We start from the raw sequence: 20,551 nt of genomic DNA, 5'->3' as shown, positions 1-20,551 counted from the left end.
AACTGGTATATCAGCGTGTGCAGAATTGCAACATGAACCTGCGGTCGCATCCCTGTCTTACCAACTCTAACCTTCAGTTGCAGATTCCTATAGCATCTGGCCATTTTGCTGGATTCAAAGCATAGAAGGTTGGAGGAAAAGGAAGCTGGATGGTGGAGACAAATCTCTATTCACTAGGCAAAAATAATTGGGCCTCATTAAGCCCAGGCCAAGCCTGCTTCTAGGCAGAGCAAACAAGGCACAGGGAGAGTGCCAATGGAGCCTTCCTTGCTGTTTCTATGTACCTTTCTCTGCCGCCAGGGATGGCTGCAGCTACAGCTTCCGCCTCGTGTACCTGGTGCTTCGCTCCCTGCCCTGCAGGAACCTCTCACCGTTTCCAAGTTAGCTCCAGAGCCGGAGATACCACGGGCAGCCAAAGGCAGCAAAGTAGCCCTTTGTGTACATTACATCAGTCAAATGTAACACCAACTTCCCTTGGAGCTCAGGGTTGCCTCGAACTGCGAGATGAGCAGCAAATAAATTTAATAAATAAAAACGCCACCTCCCATCCGGGCCTGGCTGGCTGCGTGTCCCAAAGAAAGCCAGGCAATGGGACCCCCTGCTTGGTGATGCAGCTCTTGCTGCCTGCCTGCTTTGCCATGACTGGGGTAGGTGAAAGGGAAAGGGCCGAGGGGAGCCTGCCGGGCCCTCTGCCCCACCCCCCCACAATGGAAGCTGCACGAGGCGTCTTTGGGGAAACCCATCAGCTTTATTTGGTGCTCCCTAAGTCACAGCTGCCCCTCAGCTCTCCTTGGCAGGGAGGCTCTTGGATTCGGTGGCCTTGGCCAGGTTCCCGGCTTCCTTCTTCAGCACGTTCAGCAGCGTCTGCGAGCTTTCCAGGACCTGGGGCGGGGCGGAAAAGGTGCCTGGTCACGCCGGGGTCGGGCCGGAGGGCACCGGAGGGCGTCGAGGGGGGGCGTCTCACCTTCATGTAGGCCGCCTCGGTCTCGGCGATGGTCTTGTCGAACTCGTTGCGCGACGCCATCTTATGGGCCAGGGTCTCGTTGATGCGGGCCAGCCGCTCGGTCAGCACGCGGAGGTCGCCCTGCAGCTTTCCCTTCTCCTCCTCCTCCTGCCGGATCTGCCGGCTCAGCTCGTCCCTCTTGGCGCAGAGCTCCTCGATGCCTGCGGAGGGTGCCGCGGCTCAGGGCCTCCCGGGAACGCCGCCCACGCCCACCTTCCCGCCCGCCGCCGCCGCCCACGCCCCCGCCGCTTACACTTGACCAGCTCGTTGTTGTAGCTCTGCAGCGCTGCCCCTTGCTGGGTCATCGCCGCCGCCGCCGCCGCCGCTCTCGCCGCCGCCCGCCCTGCCCGCCGCCTTCCGGCTCCGCCTCCAACGGCCGCCTTTCCGCGCGCCCAGCAGCGCGATGGAGCTCTCGGCCGCTTGGCACGCCCTCAGCACCGGCCTGGTGCCGCCCGCCGCGCTGGGGCTGGGGCCGGCGGCGGGGGCCCCGGCGGCGGGGGCCGAGCTGCGGGCGGCGGCGGCGGTGCTGGCGCGCCACGGGCTGCTGGCGGAGCTGGAGGAGTGGCTGCTGGAGGTGCTGCAGCGGGACCTGCAGGCCCGGCTGGCGCCCGAGTTCTGGAGCCGGGCCAGGGGGGAGCCGCCGTGCTCGCGGCGCCTGCTGGAGGCCTTCGGACTGTTGCGCCGCCGCCTGGAGCCCTACCTGCGCGGCCTGGACCTGCTGGAGGAGTGGGCGCGGCCGGCGGGCCGCTGCTGCCGGGGCGGCCCGCGCGAGAGAGCCGGGGCCCTGCTGCGCGCCGTCCTCTTCTCCGCGCCCCCCGCCGACTTCCGCGAGGCCGTGCGCCGCTTCTACGGGCGCAGCTTCCGCATCTACATGCGGCAGCGCAGCGGCGGGGTCGAAGAGGCGGGCGGCGCGGGCTGCGGCTGCGGGGAGGAGCGCTGCTGGTGCCCGCTGGCCACGGAGCAGTTCCAGCAGCTGAACGCCATCCTGTGGGTCCCGGGCGGGCGCGGGACGCGGGGGGCGGGCGCGCGTCGGCGGGGCTTCTGAGCGGGCTCTTTTCTGCACCCGCAGCCACGAGCTGGACCTGCTGGAGCGGGTGAGCGCCGACGCCGTCACCCACGTGCTGCACGGGATGCTCGAGGAGCGCGTGGAGCGGCGCTGCCGGGGCGAGTACGAGCGCTCCTTCCTCGCCGAGTTCCAGGAGGTAGGCGAGCGGGCGTCCCCGGGGAGGGGGCGAAGGGCGGCCGATCTCCCTGCCCTCCCCGTTCCACCTCTCCCGGCCCGCTGACCCTCCCGTCTGAGGGGTCGCGCCTTCTCTGCCCTGCCCCAGTGGATCGAGAAGGTGATCGGCTGGCTCGGCGGCGTCTTTCTGCGAGAGCGCGCCGGGGCCCCGCTCAGTCCGGCGGCCAGCAGCAGCCTGAAGCGCTGGCGGCGCCACGTCCAGAGGTTCTTCTACCGCCTCTACGCCGGGATGCGCATCGAGGAGCTCTTTGGCATCATCCGCGGTGAGCCTGGCTGGGAGGCCCCCCGCCCAGCTCCACCCGGGCCTGTCGCGAAGCCGGGCACCCTTCTTCACGGTCCCACGGGCTGTTCTGGTGTCTGATGCAGATTTCCCGGAGTCGAAGCCGGCAGTGGAAGACCTGAAGTATTGCCTGGAAAGGACCAACCAGCGGCAGCAACTCCTGACCTCCCTGAAAAGCGCCTTGGAACTGCGGCTCCTCCATCCCGGTGGGTGGCTGCGCCGCTCGGCTCTTAAGAAGCACCAAAGCCCCCCCCCGCCTTTCCTCTTGGCGTCCCTGAGGGATCTGGCATTTAGGTCCCCCACTCCTCTCTTTCAGGGGTGAACACCTCAGACATCATCACCCTTTACATCTCTGCCATCAAAGCCCTGCGGGAGCTGGACTCTTCCATGGTTATCCTGGAAGTGGCCTGTGAGCCCATCCGCAAATACCTGAGGTGAGAGGGGCCGGCTGGCGTTGGCGCCTCCCTGACTGCCCTGGTTTGCTTTGGCCAATGCCGTGTCAGGCGATAGACCATAAGCCACTGCGCCCCCCCCCCACCTCAGGACCAGGGAGGACACCGTGCGGCAGATTGTGGCAGGTCTGACGGGGGATGCGGAGGGGTCGGCTGACCTGGCAAACGAGCTCTCCAAAGCTGACCCGGTGACGCTGGAGAACGGCCAGGAGAGCGAGGACGACGGCTCCGAACCCGAGGACTGGCTGCCCGATCCGGTTGAGGCCGACCCAGGTGGGCTGGGGCTGCGGTTGGGAGGCCCTTTTGGGAGACGGGCCTGCGGTGCTCCCGGCCTTGGCCCACATGCCTCCTCCTCCTAGCAGGGAAGTCCAGCTCCAAGCGCCGCTCCTCAGACATCATCAGCCTGCTGGTGAGCATCTACGGCAGCAAAGACCTTTTCATCAATGAGTACCGCACGCTGCTGGCTGACCGCTTGCTGCACCAATTCAGTTACAGCGCCGAGAGGTAAGGCCCGAGGGGTCCTCCTGCTGCGCAGACTCTCCTGAAGCAGGGCCCTAGCCCCAGCCTAGCCAGGTGTGAGCCAGATGGCCGGGAATAGGGAGGATTGCGGGGGTCCTCCTAGCGGGCAGGGGGAGCTTCCTGGCCACTCTTCTGCATGAGCTGCCGGTAGAGGGTCTTCTCTGCAGAAGTGCGGGCCGTGTTGTGAGCAGCAGAGGCCTTGGCAACGGTCCTCGCTGCTTCTTGCTCTAGGGAAATCCGAAACGTGGAACTGCTGAAGCTGCGTTTTGGAGAGGCCCAGATGCACTACTGCGAAGTCATGCTAAAAGTAGGTGCTGCCTATAGAGACGTTGCGGGACCACCCGGTCCCTCCAAATGCTGATTTCACTTGGCTGGAGGGGCCCACAAAAAGGCCCCATTGTGGCCTGTCCAGCTGAGCTTGGACATCCCAGTTCCTTCCACCTTTCCCACACAGGACATGGCGGACTCTCGACGCATCAATGCAAACATTCGTGATGAGGAGCAGAAGCTGCCAGAGCAGGAAAGGCCCCCCTTCAGCCTTGTGGCCATCATCCTCTCCAGTGAGTTCTGGCCCCCGCTGAAGGATGAGAAGCTGGAGCTCCCAGGGCAGGTCAAGGAGGCCATGGAGGCCTACGCAAAGAAGTATGAAAAGCTGAAGGTAGGGGAGAGCTCTGTCTGAAGGAAGTTCAGCCAGGGGCCTCTTCTACAGCTGGTAGCCAGCAATAAAGGAGGCCGCCTGTCTCTCCTCCGGGTTCAGCCTAGCTCCCTTCTAGGATTTGGCTGTTCCTTTTTCCCATCTGCCTCTCCCTTCGTCCAGGACATCCTGTGGTGCGATGGCTGGGCCAACACCCAGGAGCTTCTGGTCTTTCAGCTGAGTAACCATAAGGCTCCCTCATGGCTTCTTCACAGGCCATGAGGACCTTGAACTGGAAGCATCACCTGGGCTTGGTGAACCTGGAGATTGAGTTGGCGGACCGCACGCTCTCCTTGTCTGTGTCGCCGGTGCACGCAGCTGTCATCCTGCACTTCCAGGGCAAAAGTAGGTCTCCTGGCTCCATGAAAGAATGCCTCTAGCTTCTATTCTTCCCCTACAAAGGGATCTCCTAGTCTTCCAGGGAAGGGCCTGCAGATACAGTATGTATCCGTACACGTGAGACACATGAGCCAGGTGTGCGGAGGGACGCACATTTGGCAGTGTCAAGGTAGAAGGAGGGAAGGTTTCCTATCAGGAGATCTTCCTTGTTCGCCCCACATGCTTGGAGAACCAGTCTTGGGCCTCCCAATGCAAAATGCTGCCTCTGCCCCAAAGTCTTGTGTCCCTCCTTGGGGATCCTTCCTTAGGCGGCACTGCTACCCTCGAGCTGAGGCCCTAAGCAGGGTGGGTGCCTCCTTTGCAGGCACATGGACCTTGGAGGAGCTGAGTGAAGCTCTGAAGGTGCCAGCAGCCTCCCTGCGGCGCAAGATGACCCTCTGGCTGCAACAAGGGGTGCTGCGGGAGGAACCGCCTAGGACCTTCACGGTGATCGAGGAGGAGCTGAAGGACCAGGCCGAGAAGGTGGTGCTGATCGATAGCGATGAAGAGGGTGATTCAGCCATGGCCTCTCAGGCGGATCAGAAGGAGGAGGAGCTGCAGGTGACGGTCTGGGGAAGGAGGCTTCCCTCCATGGACCAGGGCTAAGGAGGGAAGGCCAGAGGGCAGCCGGGCTCCAGGCACTGGCCTTGAGTGATCCGCCCTTGTCCAGGCACAACAGTGGCCTTCTAGCTCTGGGCTGGCAGAATCTCAGAGGCACCTGAGCAAGAGCCCTGCTTTGTTCAGCAGCCACCACCACGCAGGTGTTCTGATCCCTGCCTCACCATTGTTTGTGTCCTTGTGCACCCCTTTGCAGCTGTTTTGGACCTACATCCAGGCGATGCTGACCAACCTGGAGTCTCTTTCCCTGGAGCGCATCCACAGCATGCTGAAGATCTTTGTGATGACAGGCCCCATGGTGACTGAGATCGACATCCAGGAGCTGCAGGTCTTCCTCCAGAAGAAGGTCCGGGACCAGCAGCTCAGCTACTCAGGGGGTGTCTACCGCTTGCCCAAGAGTTGTAACTGAGTTGTCCATTCCAGCCCCTGATGGGCTGAGAGATGTGGGCCACCCTCAGACTCTGGCGTGCTGTGCTGCCTTGCCTTGCCTTGGTGCAGGTGGCCACTGGTGCGTGTGTGTGCACAAAGCTCAAGGGACTGCTAGCAAATTATTTTTGATGGGTTTCCTGGTTCATAATAAAGTGGTTTTCCCCTGAGCCATTGGGACTGCGATGTTTTTTTTTTCTCTGTAAATCGGGCTGGCTTGCTCCCTCTTGCAACTCGGTTCCTTGCCAACATTTCCCACCAGCCCTTCTGCAGACTATTGGGAGAGACATGGCTGGAGTGGTTGGCTGGAGGGTTCTCCCTTTGTTCTAAAGGGCCTTCCTTGCCCACACATGGTGTGTTCCTTATCCCATTATTATTATTATTATTATTATTATTATTATTATTATTATTATTATTATTATTATTATTATTATTAATTTATTTATTTATTATATTTCTTGCCAGCAAGTACAGCCTCTTAAATTGACATGATACTGGAGGAGGGGGGGGGGGGAAGGAAGGAAGCTCTGGGGAGCTTCCTTTGCCAAGGGCTGTGGTCTCCCCCTCAGCCTCTCCGGGGAATCCCAGGAGCTGCGATGCGGCCCTCGGGAGGCCACTGGCTCTGGGAAGGAAAAGGGAAGCGGTGCTGGTTCTTTTGGCCAGGAGGGCTTCGGTTGCTCGTGGACACGAGTGTCAGCAAAGCCTTTTTGAAGTCCCCAATGCCTGCCACAAAGCGCCGATTGCAGCTGAGCTGGGCTGGCAGAGAGGCCAAAAGAAATCGGACGCTGGGGAGCTGGAGAGGTCTGGCTGAGAGGGCTCGGAGGTGTGGATGCACTTCATTGAGGAGGAAAAGAAGACATGGAAAAAGGGACTGGAGAATAGCCGGTTGGTAAGTGACAGAGGACCAAAATGGCAGGGACCTAACAGAGGCAGAAGAGATTAAGAAGAGGTGGCAAAATTACACAGAAGAACTATACAAGAATGAGCTTAACGTCCCAGATAATCACAATGAGGTGGTCACTGACCTCGAGCCAGACATCCTAGAATGTGAAGTGAAGTGGGCCTTAGAAAAGCTGAGCAACAACAAAGCTAGTGGAGGCGACAGTATTCCAGCTGAGCTGTTCAAAATCTTAAAAGACAGTGCAGTAAAAGTGCTACACTCAATCTGCCAGCAAATTTGGAAAACTCAACAGTGGCCACAGGATTGGAAAAGATCAGTTTACATCCCAATTCCAAAGAAGGGCAGTGCCAAAGAATGTTCAAACTATCGCACCATTGCACTCATTTCTCATGCTAGTAAAGTCATGCTTAAAATCCTACAAGCTAGACTTCAGCAGTATGTGGATCGAGAACTACCAGAAGTACAGGCAGGATTTCGAAGAGGCAGAGGAACTAGAGATCAAATTGCCAACATACGCTGGATCATGGAGAAAGCTAGGGAGTTCCAGAAAAACATCTACTTCTGCTTCATTGACTATGCTAAAGCCTTTGATTGTGTGGATCATAACAAACTGTGGCAAGTTCTTAAAGAGATGGGAGTACCAGACCATCTTATTTGTCTCTTGAAAAACTTATATGCGGGTCAAGAAGCAACAGTGAGAACTGGACATGGAACCACTGATTGGTTCAAAATTGGGAAAGGTGTCCGGCAAGGCTGTATACTTTCGCCCTGCCTATTTAACTTATATGCAGAGCACATCATGAGAAAGGCAGGGCTAGATGATTCAAAAGTTGGAATTAAGATTGCCGGAAGAAATATCAACAACCTAAGATACGCAGATGATACCACTCTAATGGCAGAAAGTGAAGAAGAACTAAAGAGCCTCTTGTTGCGGGTGAAGCAGGAGAGTGCAAAACTTGGGTTGAAACTTAACATTAAGAAAACCAAGATCATGGCATCTGGCCCTCTCAGTTCCTGGCAAATAGATGGGGAAGAAATGGAGGTAGTGACAGATTTTATTTTCCTGGGCTCCAAGATCACTGCAGATGGGGACTGTAGCCAAGAAATTAAAAGACGCTTGCTCCTCGGAAGGAAAGCCATGGCAAATCTAGACAGCACACTAAAAAGCAGAGACATCACCCTGTCAACAAAAGTGCGTATAGTCAAGGCTATGGTCTTCCCAGTTGCAATGTATGGCAGTGAAAGTTGGACCATAAGAAAGGCTGAGCGCCAAAGAATTGAGGCCTTTGAACTATGGTGCTGGAGAAGACTCCTGCGAGTCCCTTGGACTGCAAGGCGATCAAACCGGTCAGTCCTAGAGGAGATCAATCCTGACTGCTCTTTAGAAGGCCAGATCCTGAAGCTAAAACTCAAATACTTTGGCCACCTAATGAGAAGGAAGGACTCACTGGAGAAGAGCCTAATGCTGGGAAAGATTGAGGGCAATAGAAGAAGGGGACGACAGAGAATGAGGTGGCTGGATGGAGTCACTGAAGCAGTAGGCGTGAGCTTAAATGGACTCCAGAAGATGGTAGAGGACAGGAAGGCCTGGAGGAATGTTGTCCATAGGGTCGCGATGGGTCGGACACGACTTCGCAGCTAACAACAACAACAAGTGACAGAGGCAGCCTGTCTTTCTGAGGCTTCCTTGGGAGGAGGGGGGCACTGTGCTGCTGGGCTGGAGAGAGGCCTGCTGGGGCTGCCCATTGGCCGACAAACGTTCTGGGACCTTGTGAGGTCACAGAGGCTCCCTTGGACTTCCTGCCTGGCTGGAGGCCTGGCGTGTGTTCAGGGCTCCTGGGAGATGGTGAGAGGTTGGGCACAGGGCTCCAGGATGCAACTGGCCTGCCTGTTCATCGTGAGCGTCCTCTCCTTGACTTCACGTGAGCAATGGGCCCGATCATCCAATGCGGGTTTGGGGCTGGGAAGAAAGCCTGGAGCTAGATAGGCTGCAGAGTGTTTGGGCTCTAAATCTGGGTGCGCTTGTAACCCCTGTAGGCACCAGAATTTGAGGTCATATCTGTAAGCAGCAGTCCACAACTGGAGGGGGAGACAAACACACGAAATACAGATTCGGGAGTGGGGAGAAAAGGATCAGCACGGGAAGAACAGGGGCCAAATCTCCTACATCCATTTTTGCATTCAGAATTCTTCCATTGATTTGCAGTGAGAATGAGCAGGGTAGAGGCCTCAAGAGCTCATCCAACCAATTTTGACTTCCACCCAAAACATAAAAAGAAAATAGTTGCCTCTCCGAAAGATGCCTGGAAGGAGGAGGAGGAGGAGGAGGAGAGAGAAGAAGGATTCCGTGAGCAGATTGTTCGAAGAGCTGTGAGGAAGGTCAGCCTCTTGCAGCAGTTGGGGCTTCCCCCTTGGAATCTCGGGGCTCCCAAACGGGCAAGTCACAGCCCCTGTGCTGTGGGCGTAGCAGCATTGGCAGGAGGGTTGGAAGGGCGACTGGAAGAAGAGACCTAAAGTGCAAATCCTGCCTCGGAGGGGCGGGGTGGGAGTGGGGGGGCTGGCATGAATCTGTAACCCAGTATTATCCCAACAGTATCCCGAAGATGCTGGAGATCACGTAGCAGCTAGCCACCGGCAAGTCTCCATCCCCAGTAAGGGCTTCTCCCTCCTGTCTGTGATTTGGGGAGGGAGGACATTTGCACCCCTTTCCTCCCCACAGTTCAGGGAATTTGGTGTGGCTTCGCTCCTACGTTTGGAGGAGCAGGAACGTGACTTTGCTCCACTCGGAACCAAGAAGAGGGCTTGCTGGGAGGGCAGGAAGCGGCCTCCGAGGAGAGTTTCCGTCTCTTGCTGCCTGGTGCCCCCGACCACGGAGAGCTCTCCAGGGCATCCGTCCGTGGAAGAGCTTGCGAAGCCAGCTGCCCCTCCAGCCCTTGACTCTGCCTCTCCTTCCCACCCCAGTGGGCCGAGCTGAGGGCAGCTGTCCTGAAGTGCTGGCCAAAGGGACCCTGGCGATGATTGTGGCCGCCTTGGCCTTCTTGGCCTTCTTTTCCACTTCGGTCCTTCTGGTGGTGGCGGTCTGCGTCTTGCGGATGGTGGAGAAGCAAAGGTGAGTCTTGCAGGCCGGGAGGGCTGTCGGGTCTCCATCCTGCTGCCACTGCTGACCTGCAGAAGCCTTCTGGGGCCCAGAACCAGCCAGGTCATCCCGGGGCTCTGGAATCATTGCAAGCCCTGCCCTTTGCCTTCCTCCTGGCTCTGCCTGAGGATCAATCCAGATGGAGATGCTGGAGCAAACTCCGCAGGCCCAGGGTGGCTCAGTGCCCCTGTCCCACTCAACAGTCTTTTATCTGTTTGTCTCAAGGAAAACAGGGAAGGATGGGAAAACCAGCTATCCTTCCAGAAGACCTCTCCCTCCTATCCCGTAAGTGAAGCAGGCAAGCGGGGGCCATTGCAGACCTTCAAAGGGGGTGTGTGTGGTGGGTCTCCCGAGGTCTGGATTGTCAAGGTTGAGCAACTGAAGTGCCAGAGGTTAGAAGTGTGATCTCCTCGGAAGACTTGAACATTCTGAAGAAAACTGATCAGCCAGCCAAAGGTTTTGTCTGCTCGGTCAGCTGCTCCTTGCTTAAAACTTGGTCGGCTGCTTCAGATGCTGTGGAGCTCCTTAGCGAGGGAGGGGGAAGGGAAAGTGTGTGCCAAAGATGGACGCAGGCCCCTTGCACTCTTGCCCTTCCCTTGCAGACCTCCTCGCCCAGAGCGTACATACATGACCATGAAGCCACATGGCTCTGATCGCCTCCGTCCAGCCACCCCGTGAGTAGCCGCACTGGGATTGGCCTCAGAGGGAGCCCAGTTTTAAGGGGCTCTTTCTTTGTAGCCCAGATACAATCCGTAACTATTCCAGTGTAGACTTTGAGTCTCGGGAGTCTGGCCCCTGGGCAGTGTCAAGTGACTGCTTTAAGGCCATTGGGGAGAATGTTTTGCAGAAACCAAGGAAGCCTGAGAGGGTCTTTATTACCACAATTAATTTTGGACGTGTGGTTTTAAATCAGGAGAAATGTATTTCGCTGATTCAGAAAACAGCCAGAGCTCTCGATTGCTCCTCTGCCCTCCGTGTGGGGTTGGGGGGCTTAATTCATAGGTGGGCCAAGGAGGAGGTGGGGGGAGCTGGCCCCTTTCTCTGCTGGAGCACTGAAACCCATTCCTGTCCCCTCAGGCATACCACAGAGGATGCCTACCTGAGTGTCAATGAGCTGAATCCTGGTCCCAGGTGGGTCAGGGAGAGAAGGTGGGACGGGATGCCTAGGAAAAAGGGCAGCTCTTTGGCAAAGCTCCTTTTATGTTTTGTTTAGGCTGCTCAGGGCAAGTGGTAGAAATGTTGTTTTAACAGCAGACAAAGACAAGGGCTGGCTGGATGGCAAAGTCGTGCTCTCTGACAGTATTCGGGGATCTTGTGGGGCACTAGTGAGGAAAAGGCGTTCAGCAGAAAGCTCTCTCAATGCAGAGAAGCAGAGCGCCTCTCGGCTCCTCTCTTGCACCAGGAAAAGTGAGGCGCTGCAGCCATTTTTGGTCCACAGTCAACATGGAGGATGGAGGAGTGAGTAGGTTAGGAGTGGATGTTTTCTGGCTCAGGCCGAGCTCTTTTCCCCCAGCCTCAAGTTCCTCCGCTTCCTCTTAAAGGGATGGCAGTCGTAGAGTTAAAGTTAACAAATGATCACGAGGGTGCCTTTTCTGCTAACCTGGAAGCACCCATTGTCATGGGGAAGACCAGCTCCACAGCCCAACAGCCATTCGTTGTGCTCTTTTCATTTCAGAACCCGTCAGAATCTCCACTACCAGCACCCGAGCGCGCCATCGCCACCCAAGTCAGTAGGAAGAAGGCAGCGTGGGTCTGGGAAAAGAGGGCGGGCAGGTGCACCTGTTCCCCACGTGACAACTTCTTTTCCTCACGTGCCCTGTGCAGAGTGTATCTGCTCTTTAAAAGCCGGGAGCAGATTCCTTGCCTGGGCTTAGGATCCTTTGGGCAGATGCCTCTCGAGGTAGCCAACTCTGGAGCGGAGATCCTGCCAAGCCCCAGCCCTTGCAGCCGGTCCCCCTCCCTCCGTGGCTGCTGCAATCATTTCCTTCTGCTTTCAGGACCCCCATGGAGAGGGAGTACATAATTCCTGACAAGGTGCAGCCCTTTTCAAGGTAAATGTAAGGGATCTGGGACAAAGTTTTAAATTCTCCAACAAATGAGGTCACGGCTAAGGCACTGCTTGTCCTATTTAGGACATCTTTTAAAAAAGGATCACATAAGCTGACCTTGTGTAGAAGAAACTAGAAATTTTTACTGAAAAATGTTCAATGTTTTCTTCTTTGTCAATGTGCCTGACCTCTTAAGGAAACCTTGCATGTATATGCACTTGTACCTGTGAGCTACTAGGTAGACTTCCTGTGTGCTCTGCTCCTGGGGAGCCTGTTTGGATCTGGACTGGATAGCTGGAACTGGCAGCTTTAGCCACAGCAGTTTAGAGCTCCATGTCCAGTAGCCGCCCATCAGTAGGTTTGTTGGTGGGCCGGGAAGGAGGAACAGAAGTGGGAAAGTTGTAGTCTGGACTTCCCAAAGGCAGCTTGGCTACCACAGACACCTGGGTGCCCGGTTGACTGCTCTCATCCAGCAAGATCCACCTGTATTTCAGCCCTCCCTCAACAAAGAAGTACGTGAACGTGGAAGAGTCGGATCCTGCAGCTGTGTAAGTTTTGTGGGATGAAGGAAGTGTTCCCTCTCTTTTGACCTCTTCCTCCTGCAGAGGCCTAGAAAATAGATGCCCGGGTGAACTGTAGCACAGCCATGTCAACTGAGGCCAAGCAGAAAAGAAGCTTTGCACATGAATGTCATCTCTGCGAACCTTTAGCAAGTGGTTAAACAGCAGCTAGAGTTTGGGCAACTTTCATCAGAAGAAAGTGGTGGTCCCCTGGTCATCCCCAGCCTCTTTGCAGCTGCTGAGCTGCCTCCCTTGCTGCCAGACGAGAGGAGACAGGATGCTCTCGGCTTGCCTATCCCAGATCCTTCGAGCAGAGGTTCTGGTTATTTAGCACCTTCCCTAATAGGATGCTCTTTACCTTTTTTTCCTTCCCAGAACGGGAGGCTCTCCAGAGATTGGGATGACACCTCGAGGGTGAGTTAGCACTTCCTGAGACTGTGGGAGATGGGCAGGCTGGGTCAGCTGTTTTGTATGGAAATGTTTTTTCCCAAATATGTTCTCCTTGACCCAAAGTGGTAAAACGGAAACTCGCATTTCAGGAGACAGGGAATTGGGAGGAAGAAGGGAGACTTGTGCAAACAATCATGTCTTTAAAAGGCATAGATAAGGAAAAAGCAGTGCCTCTTGGCACCCAAACATCTGAGCTTCACCTCTGCATTAATGGGATCTGAACTGGGTAGAATTAGTCAAGAAAGAGAATGTGATGGTGTAGTGGACAGCTTGAAGGAAAAGTCAATCGAGCATGCAAATTTCTTGCTTGGAATGATTACAAGTGGAACTGATGATAGAATTGTCACTATATTAGTGCAAATCTTTGCTGAAATGTTCCGGTCCCTTAATATGCAAAATTATTCTGTCCGCTCACTGTGTGAAATGTGTTCTAGGGTGTGAAAAAACAGGCACCATATCACACTGGCTTTTGTTTCTCCATCTCATTAACAGACGTGACAATCACATATATGAAGAAGTGGAATAGGAGACTCACCCCGGAGATGGGCTGATGCGCTGTATGAACTTTTCCTCAGTGTCCTTGGGCTGCGAAGTAGCTCCTCCGGCAGGGACCACGGGGGTACCCTTTGGTCTTCCTATTAAACTGTGCTTTAATTCCTCTTAGTCCGTTGATTTTGCTGCTTGTGCCACAGAACCCGTTTCTTGTGTGAAGCTTGGCCTGTTCTAGAATGTTGCATTCTGCAGCCCACTAAAGAAATAGTATTTTGAAGTTAGTGCTATTTTAATGTTAGGATTAAAAAGGAAAAGTAACATGTTCTTAAAATATAGCGCTTAGCAGGACAGAAAATGCAGCTTTATTAAGCTGGAAACTGAATTACATAATTGATCGATCTTGAAAGGCATAGTGCAGCATTGATCGCTGGCGGTCTCCAGCTGGTGCTGCCTGGGCCATGCTTTGGCCTCTGCCCAGCTGGCCTCTTGGCAGGGGACGATGGGAGTGCAAGTTGGGGAATCCTGGAAGGGGAGCCGGGGCTGGAGAGGAGGCCTAGCAGGCCTGGGACTTGCTTTCACTGCAGCAATTGAGGACAGAAAAACCAGTGTGCTTCAAGGCGTATGGGGCCTGTTTGCAGCCACGGGTCTCCATTGTGGAGGATGCCGTCGGCGTGCCCTAGAGACGTTGCTAAGGCAACCGAGCCCCGTTCCTAAGGAGCGCCTTGTTTACGGCGTCCACCGCAATCGCCACGCCGATAACGCAGCGCGCGGGGATCTTGCGCTTTTAACGTAGTCGCCGTAGTGAACAGGTTCTCGCGCCTACATTTGCGCGGGCGTTTCCCCTACGACCGTTACTAGGAGACGCGTCTCAGCCGTCAATTGGAGGTCGCGATAAGTCATTCAAATCGCCCAATCGAAGAGGCTCCTTCGGGTTTTTTTCCCCGTTGGTAGGGAGCACAGAGAACTAACGTACGTGAGCAGGAGGAGGAGTTTCGGACGACCGTTGAAACGTTCTAGCAGAAAATTTGAGGGAGAAGGTCCTCGCGCTAAAAAAACGTTCAAGCGCGGGGAGGTTTTCGGTTAAGATTGGCATCTGGAACGCCCAATCAATAGCGCAACCTGAGTATTTTTGCCCAATCGCCATCGGCGAGGAGGGGGAGGGAGGGAGGGAGGGAGGTGGAGTGAGGTTGAGACGACGCGCGCGACTACGCAGCACCGCCCCCTTTCTTGCGCCTCGTATATAAAGGTGTGTCCGTTACCTTGACGCAGCCAGTGTTCGTCCTGCCGTCGGCCTCGCTCGTCTAGTTGCCCGGAACGGAGAGAAGAGGCCGATCCCGCCCGTCGGTTTCGACGCCATGAGGGAGATCGTGCATTTACAGGCCGGCCAGTGCGGCAACCAGATCGGCGCTAAGGTCGGCCAAGAAGGCGGAGGAGGCCGGGTGGGGCTCGGGAGGCCGCCTACGCCGCCTTCTCATCGCTCTCCCCGCTTTTCCGCCCTTAGTTTTGGGAGGTGATCTCGGACGAGCATGGCATCGACCCCACCGGCACGTACCACGGCGACAGCGACCTCCAGCTCGAGCGCATCAACGTCTACTACAACGAGGCCACCGGTGGGTCCGCCGAGCGCCGGGCCTCTGATCGCGCGCAGAGTGCAGGGAGGGAGGGAGGGAGTGGTGGGACGGGACGGGACGGAGGGGAAGGGACTTGGGATGCGGGGCCCGGGGCTGAGCTGGCCTCTTTTCTTCGCAGGTGGCAAGTACGTCCCTCGGGCGGTCCTGGTGGATCTAGAGCCGGGCACCATGGACTCGGTGCGCTCGGGCCCCTTCGGGCAGATCTTCCGCCCCGATAACTTCGTCTTCGGTGCGTGATGTCCGGTCACCGGGGGCGGCGGTCGACCTGGCCGTGGGCAGAAGCGGCCTCGGGGCTCGTCTTGCGGGGGAGGCAGGTGGCGCGCCCTGCGCGTCATCCAAGTCGAGGAGCCAGCGCATTTCATCCTTGGCTCATTAGGATTGGGCGCATCCGGGGGTCGTTGATGATAGCTGCTCACTCAAGATGATCCTGAGTTTTTCTAGGGGGGTGTGGAGTGGTAGAATTGCTGTCTTCCTTGAGAGGAGGGAGGGTTACTGGGGAAGGGGCTTGGGAGGGGGTTTGCAGGGAGCCCCATTTCAGGAGCATGCCAGGCAGGTGCGCATTTGTGTTTTTGCCCTAAATGCGCAAAGAGCTGCTCAAGCAGCACCAGGGCAGCTTCCAGGCATCCCTTGGCAAAGCTAGGGCTCTGAAACTGCTGGTGTCTGCTGACAAATGACTCTCCTGTGGGGGTCACCTGATGGGTCTTCATTCTCCCACTTGCTCCCCCTCCCTTACAGGTCAGAGTGGAGCAGGCAACAACTGGGCCAAGGGCCATTACACTGAGGGGGCCGAGCTTGTCGACTCTGTGCTGGATGTTGTAAGGAAAGAAGCCGAAAGCTGTGACTGCCTCCAGGGTTTCCAGCTCACACATTCCCTGGGGGGTGGCACTGGTTCTGGCATGGGGACGCTGCTGATCAGCAAGATCCGTGAAGAGTATCCAGACAGGATTATGAACACTTTTAGCGTTGTCCCGTCCCCCAAGGTGTCAGATACTGTGGTTGAGCCCTACAATGCCACACTCTCAGTCCACCAGCTGGTGGAGAATACAGATGAGACCTATTGTATTGATAATGAAGCACTATATGACATTTGTTTCCGGACCCTGAAGCTGACCACTCCTACCTATGGTGATCTCAATCACTTGGTGTCAGCCACAATGAGCGGGGTGACCACTTGTCTGCGGTTCCCAGGCCAGCTAAATGCTGACCTGCGGAAACTGGCGGTCAACATGGTCCCCTTTCCTCGGCTACATTTTTTTATGCCCGGCTTTGCTCCGCTGACCAGCCGTGGGAGCCAGCAGTATCGTGCCCTGACAGTGCCTGAGCTCACCCAACAGATGTTCGATGCCAAGAACATGATGGCAGCCTGCGATCCCCGCCATGGGCGTTACCTCACGGTTGCGGCGGTTTTCCGTGGGCGCATGTCGATGAAGGAGGTAGATGAGCAGATGCTGAACGTCCAGAACAAGAACAGCAGCTACTTTGTGGAGTGGATCCCCAATAACGTGAAGACCGCTGTCTGTGACATCCCTCCCCGTGGCCTTAAGATGTCAGCCACCTTCATTGGCAACAGCACCGCCATCCAGGAGCTCTTCAAGCGCATCTCCGAGCAGTTCACGGCCATGTTCCGCCGCAAGGCCTTCCTGCACTGGTACACTGGGGAGGGCATGGATGAGATGGAGTTCACCGAGGCGGAGAGCAACATGAACGACCTGGTCTCCGAGTACCAGCAGTACCAGGATGCCACCGCTGAGGAAGAGGGCGAGTTTGAAGAGGAAGCAGAGGAAGAAGCGGCTTAAAGAGACTGGAGGAGGGGGCTGTTACACCTGTGTGTTCTGTTCAAAGGTGTCACAAACTTTATTTGCTCAAGACCTCTGTTTACGTACGCTGTGTCATCTTTATGTCACTTGTCTGATGCTGTGCAGACATTAAAAACGTTTTCATCCTATATGTTGTCTCCGCTGTACTTCATCGTAGTAACCTTTCCGGGTGCTGTTGCCAAAAGTGAGGGCATAATTTTCACGGATAGCTGGGGAGAAAAAGCTGAAATCAGCAGCTCTGCATGCTCCAACTGGTTCTTTCTGACATGTGGGAACACAGGAGGATTGAGTGGTATGTTAGAAGAGGGAACTGGGTGCAAAGATGTCACTTCTTTCTCTGCAAGTAACCCTTCAGCAGACAGAAGCGGTCACAGGATCTTTTGAAAGGCTACAGAGGATCTCACTGGCCAAAAAAGAGGCAAAAGGTTGCCCTTCCTTGCCATGTTCCATAATCGGGACTAAGCAGCCGAATTGCAGCTGCTGTCTGACCTCGGCGTGTTCAGTTCTGTGTAGCCAGAGGTCCTGGGAGCAAATGTGTTACTTTGAACAGATCTTGCCTACCTACCCCGAGGAGCCAATGGGGAGGGGAGAAACTTGTCTTAGCTTGACAGATCCCATGACTTACTTGGCACAAACCCGGTGTAGAATGGAACCAGGCCTTTGCTGTTGTAGATCTTCGTGTTGGGCCAATAAGTGTGGGGCAGGCGCTGTCCAAAGCTATACATGGGGTTTCTTAGCCTTTCCTGAGGAAGGACCATCAAGTGTGTTAGGTAGGAGAGCCAAAGTCTTGCTCTGAGATCAGCTAAATTTGGTTCTGAAGATGAAAGGGCTGTTAAGCTGGACCCTGGCTCGGGATTCTTCCCTTAGGTAAGTAATTATTTCTGGGGACCAGTTTATTTGTCTCCAGGCAGCATCGGTGCCCAGGTACATGAACTGTTTTAGGGGATGATGGGTTCTGCTCCCTGCCCCAGTATTACCTGGTTTCTATCAAAATTGTTCATAGCATCTTTCACTCCTTTCAGGTAGTTGACTCCCATAATCCAGGTGAAGCATGGGATAAATCCAGCATATCCTGTGAAGGAAATTCCAGGGAGCTGCTCAGGACCCAAAGTGGTTGCGGCTACAGCCTTTTTACCCCTTCCAGACCAGGAACAAGGGTGGGCGTGGGGCTGTGGCTTTTTTAAAATTATTCTTGCCTAGTGAGAATTGGGAAGGGGCTGAGTTAGGCACACATTTGCTCTCTGTTCTTCATCGAGTTAAACTTCCAGTCTTAGAAATCCTAACCCTAACCTTGGCACGTCTGGAGGGCATCAGGCAGATGCAGGTGTTCAACGCTTCCCATCCCGGATTGGCATGCTGGAGCAAGCTGCTGAAGGTGGGATGGGGGGGGGAACGCGCTGGCTGAGGCATCTGAGGAAGGTTTGGGGCAGGGAGGAGCATGCTGTTAGCTCAAAAGCTGCTTCGTTGCTGAGTGTTTTTTCCAGAAAGGAAAGCCCTGTGCTTTTCCTGATCTTATTTCTCTAACCCTGGTTAAAGAAGGAGAGCCTGCAAAAGGGAGCACTCCGTGTGGGGAGGAGTTTGAAGAGAGGAGGAAGACTTGGAGAGCACAAGTCTATTGTTAAAGAGATCCCTCTTAACTCACCAACATTGCCAACAGTTTACCTGAGATGGCTTTTCGCTGAATGAGGTTGGGCAGGTCCAGCCTGGGGGTCCGGTCAAAGCGCCTGACATTCACTGTTTCTGTTGCCAATGGCAGAGGCACTCCTTCAGTCCTGGTTGGCTGAGAGCCAAAGGAAGAACAAAAAAACAATTGTGTCTGACTTTCTGCAGGAAAAACGCAAGTACCCTTCAAAGCAATAGAAGCCAGTTGGTGTCGCTTTTAAGGCTTCAGGTTAGAAAATGGAAGACTTGAGCTTTAGTCCCACTCAGGCACAAAGCCAGTTGAGGGATCTTGGGCCAGTAAACTTTCCTTCTTGAGCTCCAAGGAGTACGTTTCTTGGTCTAAACAGCAAACAATAAGAACAAAAAAACCCAGACTCCTTCCCCTAGGTGCAAATGGACATTGTTGGAAGGGTTCCTCTTGCTGATTCATAGGAAACGGTCTCCCTCTGGGCTGCAGAGGTAACAGGCTAGAGTCTAGGCCTAAGACTCCCCACCCCGATACTTATAGAAGCTGTTGCCCCCATCGGGATTAGCCGTCTACCGTTGAGATCGGACATAGATCTTGACTGCTATTTCCACCCTGCCCACAGATGGGACTTGCCCAGGAGTTAGGTGCCTCTTTTCTGTGGTCTGCTCATTACAGCTGGTCTCTATTCGCGGTCCGTTTCTGAGCACCTACCTGATCAGTTCCTGCGCAGCAAGGAGGCCCCGTCCAGCCCTGCCCGCACACCAAGGACATGCCAGCCTTGCAAGGTCCTCGACGTTCCTCCTGACCACACACCAGGGCAACGTCCGGGTGGCAGAGAAACCTTTGCTCGCCTTTTGGGGAGACCAGCTGTGAGCTGGCTGTGGCTGCAAACTGCCTCCACCCTGGCCCACAAGCCAGCCGGATGCTGGGATGACAGGGGTTGACCTTTCTCTGAGCTGCCAGTGGTGCTGGATGGGCCTGTGTCCATGGAGGATGGTCAGGCAGGGGAAGGACCCTTGGCAAAGGGGGCCGGAAGTCTTGGCCTGGAATAGGAAAGCAACCTTTGTAGGGTACAAATCCTAGAGGGAAATGAGAGGGAGAAAACCAACATCCTAAACTCAGCCTTGAAAGGAGCCAGGAAAAAACAAGAACCACTTTTCAATCATTCTGGGGCTCCCTACAGAGCCAGCAAAAGGGTGGTGGCGGTCCTGGGATAGGAACTAAGAAGCCCTGCCCGTGTGCAGAAAACCCCTTGGGCAATTCCTTAAGAAACCACCTGGAGTTCAACTCTGGAGCAGGGCTGGACTCTTTCTCCTACCAGGGTTTTTGTTTTTGGTAAGAGGATCTTTTTGGTGGTAGGATAAAATTTCTTTGTGAATTTCTATTATTGGCCCAGTTGTGTAGTTCTGTGTTACTGTGCTGTGATTCAGTACTGCAGTTTAGCCCAGCCCAAAGCAGTAGAGCCAGCAGGAGTCATCTTGCCCACTGGGGCCACAGCCTTTGACCAGAGCTTGGTGTCCCTCTCCCAGCTTTCCTTCAGATGTGCACCTGTGTATCCCGGGATGTACAACTGGCCCTGATCCATCCTGTCTGGTGCAGGGAGCTTCTGCTGGCTGAAGTCTTCTGTGAACTTGGGTCTCCTCAAAGGTGTGAGAACGGAGCACGGGCTCTTGCGGACCTCGGGGTCGGTCAGCATCCTGGAGGTGGTTCTGCCGTAGCTTTGCCCAACTTGGTAGCGGACCTGGGGGTAAAAGCCCCCATATCTTGGGAGGGACAAACAGGTAAAAGGAAATGAATCCACAGACGAGCGTGCCAGAAAAACGGCATTAATTTAGCACCAGTAAAAGTTTCCCGGCGCCAATGCCGTTAGAGATCGTCCACGGCAATTGTATTGGGTTTAGGACAGGGGTAGGCAACCTCGGTTCTTTTACGACTCGTGGACTTCGACTCCCAGAATTCCCGAGTCCGGGGCTCAGCGGTAGACTGCCTCGGTAGGGGGAAGCTCTGCAGGGAGACCGCCATTAAGTCACTCGTCTCCCCGGACTCACCCAGGAACGTAGTAGGGCTCCCGGGGGAAAAAGCTGCACTTCTGGGCGGCTGTCATGGTGGGTCGGCGCTGCTGGGCGGGCCGGGGCGGGCCGGGCTCGGGTCGTCCCTCGGGAGACCATTGTGAGGCGGCCCGCGGGGGGGGCGTTCCCGGCCCTCCCCTCCCCCGTCCCACCGCTGGGCCTGCCTCGCGGGGCCGTCGTCCCGCCGCCCGCCGAGCGGAGGCTCCG

The 20,551-nt window shown here is 55.6% G+C and overlaps 5 protein-coding genes across 16 annotated transcripts; 3 read left to right on the top strand and 2 right to left on the bottom strand.

The window, feature by feature from the left end:
- Positions 1 to 709: 709 nt before the first annotated feature.
- Positions 710 to 1,498, bottom strand: SSNA1 (SS nuclear autoantigen 1). 2 transcript variants are annotated; one of them, XM_083375287.1, is made up of 3 exons: positions 1,257 to 1,498; positions 965 to 1,164; positions 711 to 882 (listed from the first exon to the last, which is right to left on the bottom strand). In XM_083375287.1, the coding sequence occupies exons 1-3, from the start codon at positions 1,306 to 1,308 to the stop codon at positions 781 to 783; spliced, it is 354 nt and encodes a 117-aa protein (XP_083231413.1). In that variant the 5' UTR covers positions 1,309 to 1,498; the 3' UTR covers positions 711 to 780. The 2 variants fall into 2 exon arrangements, with proteins under 2 accessions (XP_083231412.1, XP_083231413.1); XM_083375286.1 differs by having other exon boundaries at positions 710 to 1,164.
- On the top strand, positions 1,407 to 5,780 carry ANAPC2 (anaphase promoting complex subunit 2; the record flags this gene model as incomplete). 2 transcript variants are annotated; one of them, XM_083375278.1, is made up of 12 exons in its annotated part: positions 1,407 to 1,990; positions 2,073 to 2,205; positions 2,332 to 2,506; positions 2,610 to 2,729; positions 2,840 to 2,957; positions 3,067 to 3,248; positions 3,338 to 3,479; positions 3,726 to 3,801; positions 3,949 to 4,152; positions 4,404 to 4,533; positions 4,892 to 5,127; positions 5,381 to 5,780. In XM_083375278.1, the coding sequence occupies 12 exons, from the start codon at positions 1,407 to 1,409 to the stop codon at positions 5,591 to 5,593; spliced, it is 2,313 nt and encodes a 770-aa protein (XP_083231404.1). In that variant the 3' UTR covers positions 5,594 to 5,780. The 2 variants fall into 2 exon arrangements, with proteins under 2 accessions (XP_083231404.1, XP_083231403.1); XM_083375277.1 differs by having other exon boundaries at positions 3,335 to 3,479.
- A 2,723-nt stretch (positions 5,781 to 8,503) lies between these two features.
- On the top strand, positions 8,504 to 13,368 carry LOC310647779 (uncharacterized protein). 9 transcript variants are annotated; one of them, XR_014493940.1, is made up of 11 exons: positions 8,504 to 8,890; positions 9,105 to 9,162; positions 9,473 to 9,620; positions 9,873 to 9,932; positions 10,250 to 10,321; positions 10,725 to 10,778; positions 11,323 to 11,373; positions 11,645 to 11,698; positions 11,892 to 12,243; positions 12,631 to 12,669; positions 13,198 to 13,368. XR_014493940.1 is itself a non-coding variant. In XM_083375284.1 (11 exons), the coding sequence occupies exons 1-11, from the start codon at positions 8,723 to 8,725 to the stop codon at positions 13,229 to 13,231; spliced, it is 792 nt and encodes a 263-aa protein (XP_083231410.1). In that variant the 5' UTR covers positions 8,507 to 8,722; the 3' UTR covers positions 13,232 to 13,368. The 9 variants fall into 9 exon arrangements, 3 of the variants coding, with proteins under 3 accessions (XP_083231411.1, XP_083231409.1, XP_083231410.1); XR_014493942.1 differs by lacking the exon at positions 13,198 to 13,368 and having other exon boundaries at positions 11,892 to 12,049; positions 12,190 to 12,243; positions 12,631 to 12,665; XM_083375284.1 differs by having other exon boundaries at positions 8,507 to 8,890; positions 12,190 to 12,243.
- A 1,045-nt stretch (positions 13,369 to 14,413) lies between these two features.
- TUBB4B (tubulin beta 4B class IVb) lies at positions 14,414 to 16,624 on the top strand (the record flags this gene model as incomplete). The annotated part of the gene is made up of 4 exons (XM_083375279.1): positions 14,414 to 14,609; positions 14,699 to 14,807; positions 14,947 to 15,057; positions 15,564 to 16,624. Exons 1-4 carry the CDS (start codon positions 14,553 to 14,555, stop codon positions 16,622 to 16,624), a joined length of 1,338 nt encoding a protein of 445 aa, XP_083231405.1. The 5' UTR covers positions 14,414 to 14,552.
- CIMIP2A (ciliary microtubule inner protein 2A) lies at positions 16,500 to 20,516 on the bottom strand. Of its 2 annotated transcripts, none has more exons than XM_083375280.1 (7): positions 20,324 to 20,516; positions 19,824 to 20,038; positions 18,987 to 19,354; positions 18,308 to 18,425; positions 17,623 to 17,717; positions 17,271 to 17,388; positions 16,500 to 16,854 (listed from the first exon to the last, which is right to left on the bottom strand). In XM_083375280.1, the coding sequence occupies exons 1-7, from the start codon at positions 20,377 to 20,379 to the stop codon at positions 16,766 to 16,768; spliced, it is 1,059 nt and encodes a 352-aa protein (XP_083231406.1). In that variant the 5' UTR covers positions 20,380 to 20,516; the 3' UTR covers positions 16,500 to 16,765. The 2 variants fall into 2 exon arrangements, with proteins under 2 accessions (XP_083231406.1, XP_083231407.1); XM_083375281.1 differs by having other exon boundaries at positions 18,987 to 19,318.
- Positions 20,517 to 20,551: the final 35 nt, after the last annotated feature.

The sequence above is a fragment of the Vipera ursinii genome (assembly GCF_947247035.1).
Source record: "Vipera ursinii genome assembly, chromosome: 16".
Taxonomy (NCBI): domain Eukaryota; kingdom Metazoa; phylum Chordata; class Lepidosauria; order Squamata; family Viperidae; genus Vipera; species Vipera ursinii.
This window is presented reverse-complemented; position numbering and strand designations above follow the sequence as displayed.